At 51.1% G+C, this 7,519-nt stretch overlaps 1 protein-coding gene across 3 annotated transcripts in view; it reads right to left on the bottom strand.

Moving 5' to 3' along the window:
• Positions 1-4,800: 4,800 nt before the first annotated feature.
• RNF213 (ring finger protein 213) overlaps positions 4,801-7,519 on the bottom strand; it is a 130,144-nt gene continuing 127,425 nt past the window's right edge. For all 3 annotated transcript variants that reach the window (XM_058284850.1, XM_071210838.1, XM_058284849.2), the window contains exon 68: positions 4,801-6,771. In XM_058284850.1, coding sequence (XP_058140833.1) covers positions 6,618-6,771 — 154 coding nt within the window. In that variant the 3' untranslated portion in view covers positions 4,801-6,617. The remainder of the gene's footprint in view (positions 6,772-7,519) is intronic.

Genomic DNA, 7,519 nt, shown 5'->3' with positions numbered 1-7,519 from the left:
CTTCCTCTGGAAGCCAGGAGAAGCCCTGGATATTCCCCAAGGACTTTATCATTGGACCCTCCCAGGGGATTGATGGGTGGGGTAATCAATCAGAACAGCAAACAGCTGGACTGCCTCCCCTGCCATTAGCAAAGGGGTGGAATAATTAATGGTTCAAAAAGCAGGGGCAAGGTGTGAACTCACTCTCTTGCCCTTGGATGTTTGTTCCTGTCTTCTGTGCTTGCTCTTGCCGGTTTTTCCTCTGCCGTGATGGCCACGCAAGTAAAACCTGAGCATTTATAATCTATAATGGGGAATTGTAGTCTGTAAATCAGCCCACGTTATCACTTTTTAGCCCCTTCTTCTCTCTCTGGTACCCATGATCTGTTCTATTCTCCCATTTCTCTTCCCTCTCTACCTTAATAAATTACTGGCCTAACTCACCTGATGTGCTCTTGAAATTCATTTCTACGGCATATTCAAGAACCTAGACAAAATCTGGTAACAGTAGGCAGTAAGCTTCACCCACCAAACTAAATATGGACAATCTGCCTGGAACATTGAATAGTACCTAATGCTCCTCAATTTGAAGAAAAATTTTTCAGTGCCCTCTTTGTGCGAGGCTTGGGCTAGATTGCAGGGGTACAGCTTCCTCATGGTGCAGTCTCAGGGAGGATATGTGAATATGTCATCACAAACTGGTAAGTGCTAAGAGTGAAAATAATATGGGGAAAATAATACTTGGAGTGGGTGTTTAGGAAAGGCCCTCTGAGGTGCTCTTTAAGAGGTGATAGTGTTGTAGAATCTGAGAGAGGTTCAATTATTTGCGTATAGAGAGGCCAGGACTCAGGAATGATTTTGAGAAGGAAAAATGGTTTATTGAGGGTCGGCCGGACTCGGGAGCTTTCCGTTTGAATTCCGAGCCCTGAACAAGATTTTCAAATGTCTTTTATACAGAGAGGAAAGGCCAAATGGTCCCTTTGTTTCAATTCGCAATAGGCTTCAATTAGCATATATATCTTCCACATCTTAGGTAAGCTTTTAGCATGGACTCCAGATATTCTAGGTAAGCTTTTAGCATATTTGGTTTTTGCATTTCCCCTAAATACTTAAAGTTTATAGCCCTTGCATTGTTAAACTGTTTCCTGGGACTGGAGTCGTTGCCATAGTCACTAAGGGCAGGACTGCAGCCTCTTACCGTTCCACACCCACAAGTCAAACAGCTTAGGTTATCTCTGAAGAGACAAAGAGCCTCCCACCCATAGCCCACATGAATAGGAGTAGGGAGCAGTTCAGAGACGGGAATAGCATTTGCAAAGGGCCCCGAGGTAGGAAAGAGGTTGGTATGTTTGAGGCACTGAAAGGTGGTCAGTGAGGCTGAAGTGCAGTGATTTAAGCTGTGGTTTTATATTCTAGGGGAATTCAGAAAAGTGGTTGAATAAGTAGTACAGGTCTGAATATGTATCTGATAAAGTTAAGCAGAGAAAGCCCTGGGGACCTCTCAGAGCCAAAATTAAAAAAAAAACTGAGGCGAATTTGTATAGGGAAACAGGAAAGACAGTCACAGCTGGGACCTGGCAGAGAACGGGGCCCTGAGACCACACCCGGAAACCCCCTGAGGGAAGGCTGCTTCTAAGAACAAAGCCAGGAAGACTCCACTGAGACCCTGGCCACAAGGCCCCAAAAGCAAGCCCTGGATAAGTCCACAGTCCTCCCCCACTGGTCCCAGAGAACACCAAACAAAAGGCCTCATCACTGGCTCCCTGAGAGCTAACAGGTGGGACCAAAAGGCAACCAATCAGAGCAGCAAGCTGCTGGGCCTCTCCCGGTCTTAGGAGAGGGGAGGAGTGAAGAGTGGCTTTAATAAGGAACCCTCCCGACCCGGGCGCTCCTTCTTGCCTGGAGGCAGCCTGCGTCCACGGCTGGCTGTGTGCTTCCTTTCTTTTCTGGTTTCTCAATAAACTTTACTGGCCTAACTAACTGGCATGTTCTTAAAATTCTTTTATGCGACATAGTCAAGGACCTAAAGGAATCCAGCGCCTTCTGACTTCACTACTTCCTCTTTGAACTCCCTCTTGATATCCTTTGAAATTTGAAATCCCCACCAAGGCAGACAAGCCAGGTGGCCAATCAAGCCCCTAATTCATTATGTTTGACCCAATTAAAAATAAAAGCCATCTGCCCTAAACTGGCCCCTATAAGATGGGCAAACTCCTGTCTAATCAATAGGAGCTAAGCTAACTTCTTTTTGTCTATAAAAATTGTTTGCCATCCCTAGAAGCTCGAAGCTACTTCCATTTTGGCAAGTGATCCGGCTTCCTTATTGCAGCAAAACTTGTGGTGTCCTGAGTAACACGTAGTAATTGGCAAGCTCGACTCTGATATGTCTTTCAACATATCTCGAGAAAATACAGAAGACTAGGATTGAAGTTTAAGGTTCACATAGCTAGTGGTTGACAACTGTCAGGGGCCTTAAAGGATGGGTAAAGTTACAGCCGGGAGAAAGCTCGAGTGCCACTTCCAGAGCACTCACTGATTGCTGGGCACTGTGCTCAGTGTTTCACGTTATTTCTCACCATAATATTAAGACACATGTTACAGGGGAGGAAAGTGGGGCATAAAGAGGTCACACGGCTTGTCCAAGGTCATGCAGCTGGGTAATGGGAGAGCTAGGACTCAGGCACAGGTCTGGGTGGCTGCTTCGTGTGTTGCAGAGCCGTGGGGGCAAAGAGGTCCTTGGATGAGCCGTGGAGGCAGGGGCGGAGTTCGTGGGTGCTGAGGGCAAGCTGTCCTCTTGGAGGATGCGCTGTGCTTCAGGTCCTCTAGGTTGAGGTCCCACCGAGATCCAAGTCAAGCGTGCATTGTGCTTCAGGGCACAAGCGACGGGTGGTAATCATGAGGACTAGCGGAACGCAGAACTCGGAGCAAGCTGAGCTGTGGAGGGGCACGGAGCAAGGCTGAAGGCCCCTTTTGTGGGACCCGGGTCCGGGGCACCAGCAGACTCTTGGAGTGGTCACAGGGGCTGCTGGCCAGGGCCTCTCTCCCCTCCACTTTTACTGTGCTTTCCCCTGGTGGCTTTCCATAATACTCCCACCTCTTCAAAAGGAAGCAGGCCCTCGTCCCCAGACCACCTTCAGAGTGCCCCAAGAGGTGTGAGTTCTCTCCGGAGAAAGCACTTTCCAGTTGCTAGTTTTTCCAACTGGAAACCAGTATTCAAGATCCTTTAGCACAGGCTTAATTAGTGAATGTGAAGGGATTAGAAAATGCAGAGTGCAATATAAATGCGAATCGTGGCTGGAGGGCTTGCTATTCAGCCGAGGCCTCAGGTTCCCCACCTCCACCCACTTCCAGGCCCAGCTGCTACAGCGACCTCACTTCTGCTTGAGATGTTTAGATGTTTCCCATTAGCCTGGCGGAAGCCAGGAGCCGAGGCTCTGGTGACCAAACCTGCTTGGCAGGGCCCGGTCAACTGAGAAATAAGCTGCGGGGACTTTAAAGGTATTTATTTAGGATCCTCGAATTGCGATTCCGGTAGCAACCAAATCGTGGCCCCCTTGGCATTTTCAAACCAGGGCTTTTAAAGGAAAAGATGACACAGGTTGGTTGTGGTTGCTGGATATTTGCGGTGCCCCGACTGCCTTTCAGATTGGATATTAACCGAGCTCTTGAGCTTGTGGTTAGTTCATGATGTCGGGAGGTCTTGGGGTTTTAAGTACATGGCTGACACTTTGCACACTGCGGCAGTTTGTGATACCCACTAAGATCTGCCTAAGAGTAAGTTCCACAATGACTGGGTTGAAATCTCTTAGCCAGAGAAACTTTTGTTTTCTTTCTTTCAACAACCCTGTGTCCCTGGAAGACCGCTTCCGAGTTGGAGCTGCCTGAAGGGAAGAGCTGAAACGGCTCGTGGCTGTCTCCATTAACAAATGGCCGAGTCCCCTGAGCCACCGTAAGCCCCTTGCAGGCGGCACAGCATTCACGCCCGCGGTAAGGTGGCGCGGGAAAGGCGGCGGTCAGGCAGCGCGGGTTCAGGTGAGGCCCCACCACCCGGCCACTGCTGCTGCCCGCGCCGCAGGCCCAGAGGCCTGTGCAGCGGGGGGACGGCGGCCCGCGGCTCGCGGGGAGGCCCACCGGGCGGCGGGAGGGGGGCTGAGCGCGGCTGGCCTTGACCCAAGGGCAGCTCGGACCCGGTGGGGGTGGGGGTGGGCAGCGTGTGCGCCTGGACGTGCCTGGACGCGCGTGCGCGCCCCCGGCGGCCGCCAGGACGTGCCTGGACGCGCGTGCGCGCCCCCGGCGGCCGCCAGGACGTGCCTGGACGCGCGTGCGCGCCCCCGGCGGCCGCCAGGACGTGCCTGGACGCGCGTGCGCGCCCCCCGGCGGCCGCCAGGACGTGCCTGGACGTGCGTGCGCGCCCCCCCGGCGGCCGCCAGGACGTGCCTGGACGTGCGTGCGCGCCCCCCGGGGGCCCGCTTGGCTGTGGCGCTAGTCCTAGGTGCAGACCCCAGGCCTGTCGCCGAGAGCAGCTTTCGTTTTCGAAGGGAAAATGCCGTTTTCCTGCAGGTGGCAGCGCAGGCAGCGGGGCGCCCAGGGCTCCCTCCTCTCCCCACACCTTTCTCTCCTCGCATGCTCGCTGGCCGCGGGCATCTCCTTTCCTCACTCCCCGTTAGGGACCGTTCTCCAGGGACGGACGCCCTTTCAGGCAGGGGTGCAGGGCGCGCATTCCCAACCAAGCCTCCCACCCCTCGCGCCTTCAGGGACCTTTCCAGAGAAAACGAACCGTTCGCCATAAATAGCAGTTCTGCCCCCAAGGAGAAGGAGTCATTAGCAGCAAAACTTGGGTTTATTAAAACAGATATGCCAGTTATAACAAAATTGACTTTCACCATGTGCTAGGCCAGTGTATTTCTATATAAGCAAGACGGTACTAGCTGTGGCAGTTAAGGCTCTGAAAGCATATAAAACAAAATCTCTTCATTAAAAAAAACCTTCATAAAAGTGGGGGGAAAATCCTCAATCAAAATAGGTCTTCACAGCAAAAGATTAACACCTGTTGCCTACCTGCTCAGGTGTGGCAAGGAGAGAAGCGGCACCACGCAGGAGACTGAAGCCCCGTGGGAGTGAGCTGCCACGGACCAGCCAGGGCCAGCTTCACCCCAGTCCTGAGTATCAGAGGAGTTTCAAGTGCAAGAAGAAGAGTAACCAAGCAAGCCCCCCGCCCAGGGTGCAGGCCCCTATAGGGGAGTGGCCTTTGGATAATCAAGAGAGGATTATACAGAAGTAGATACTGGATCAAATGAAGTTTCTAGCTGGGTCTGGACCACTGCACTTCATCCAGTACGAGGAAGAGGAAACCAAAATAATGCAAACAGGGCAGTTCTGTGTGCGGCTCCCTCCAGCGGCACTTAAGGGCTGTGCTTGCATTTTGTACTTCTGTGGGTCTCACTCCATGAGCCCCGATTTCAAGTGGACTGAGTCGTGAACTCATTCAGCGTGTACATAAAGGGCATTTGAACTTGCCAGCAGTTCCAGTCTTGCTCACTAATGCTGACGTACTAGAGAGAGGAATTCATTCAGAGATGTCAAGTATCAAAGCAGATTTTGAAAAAAAATTTAAAAAGAAAGAAATGGCACTTAAAATGAGGAACGCAGCTCAAGATCAGGACTTTTCAGAACTAAACTGGTTCTGTACCTGAGCCTCCGTTTTCATGCCTTGCCCCGGGAGTGGATACTCATACATTCAGGGAAATCTAGAGTCCTACACTCGGAAGTCAGGGAAGTCTAAGACTGCGTGTTCATTTGGCATAATGCTAGACAAGCAAAGCCTGTGGGGACAGAAATGCCCGAAGACCCACTGGATTGCATGAATAAGCTTCCATGTGGAATTTAAGAATCCTTCACTCCAGTCCCTTCATTTTACAGCAGATGCAAGTCTCCTGGTTTCTAGTCCATTGCTGTCCACAGGAAAAACTTTTTGGCTCTTACCCTCTAGAATTTGGCAGTGAGCCTCAGCTGGAGTCTGGGTCAGACTCACTGGTTTGGTCAAAGGCACTCATTAAAAGACCTGACTTTTCTCATGTTTGTGAGAAGACAAAGGAGAGCCTGGCACCTTTACACAAGCTTCTGGAAAACCTGTCCTACTGCAGAATACTCAGAATTTAAGGGGGAGAGAGGAAAGCCAGATTCTCTTCCATCAGTGCAGAATAAACTAGAAAAGAAAAGCAAAGAAAGAAAACTCCTGTTTACTTCCTCCCTCTGACTATGCACAGTCTGAGGAAGAAGGAAGCTGGTGGCTGGGTATGTGCAAGGTGAGGGGCCAGGAGGCCCCAGGGTACTGTACGGTTGTGTGTGAAGCTGAGAAGCTACTTTGTGGTCTCCCTGGAATGTAAACGGTAGTGGTTTTTCTCCAATTTATGTCATCTCTAGTTCTCGCCCCCAATGAAACATTAGGGAATGGATACACGTTCCTGAGACTGCCTTCCTCTTGCCAAGCTCGTACCCAAGGTTTCGGCCTTGAATTCAGGGCTGTGCCAAAGCACTGAAAGGCAACAGACAGGCCACGGCGGAACCCAGGCCACGGAGGAGGGAGAAGAGCCTTCTCTCCCAAGCCTCGTGCGCAGACGGCGCTGAGGAAGGTGCTTCTACCGCAGCTGCCGGTTCTGTTTCAGCTCAGCCGCCGCCTTCCACACGGACGTGCAGCAGGAGAGCGGGATTTCTTTCGGGAACTGATACTCCATTAGGGGAAGAACGTCACAGTCTTTGGTGTCCATGTAGCTCACCAGAGTGTCTCTCAGTCTGCAAAAGCAACGAGAGACAATGTTTAAATCCATTTCCCCAAGAACACGGGAGACCCGTCAGCACTCTTCCAGTCACCTGGAAGAGAGACCAGAAACACTGAGGGTTGGCTGGGGCTTGAGTTACTGAGCCGGGACCAAACCCTGGGCTCACAACTTCTGGTTCCTCACTGCTCCTTTCCAGGCTGCAGGTTACAAGTGCTACGGTAGATGGAGCGGACCCTGGCAGTGGCCTAGTCAGGCGGTTTTAAGCTCACGCGTGACGTTACCTGGGATGAGGAGGACACTTCTATGGATATTTTCCTATAAAGGGGCCTTATAGGAGACTTCTGTTAGATCTGACTTCGTACAATTAAAAAAGGAGATACAGCATTTCTAACACATAACAGGTATAAGAGTAATCCCTATTCTATACAAACAGCTCTTAAAAATCATTAAGAAAAAAGATAAACAGCCCCCCCCCCCAAAAAAAAAACACACCAAAGAACATCAAGAGGTATTCAGAGGAAGATACACAAATGATTAATAAAAATATTTACCAGCCTCACTGGTAAAGAGGGGAACAAAAGTGAAAACAGGGAAGCAGATTTGGCTTCATTGATAGAGCATCTGCCTACCACAGAGGAGGTCCCGGGTTCAAACCCAGGGCCTTCTGACCTGTGAGGTGAGCTGGCCCACGCGCACATCAGAGTGCCCTGCCACTGCCATGTAGGGGAGTCCCATGCATAAGGAGTGCACCCCTCAAGGAG

This window comes from Dasypus novemcinctus, chromosome 21 (genome assembly GCF_030445035.2).
Source record: "Dasypus novemcinctus isolate mDasNov1 chromosome 21, mDasNov1.1.hap2, whole genome shotgun sequence".
In the NCBI taxonomy this organism is placed as follows: domain Eukaryota; kingdom Metazoa; phylum Chordata; class Mammalia; order Cingulata; family Dasypodidae; genus Dasypus; species Dasypus novemcinctus.
The sequence above is the reverse complement of the archived record's forward strand: the minus strand, read 5'-3'. Positions and strand labels throughout refer to the sequence as shown.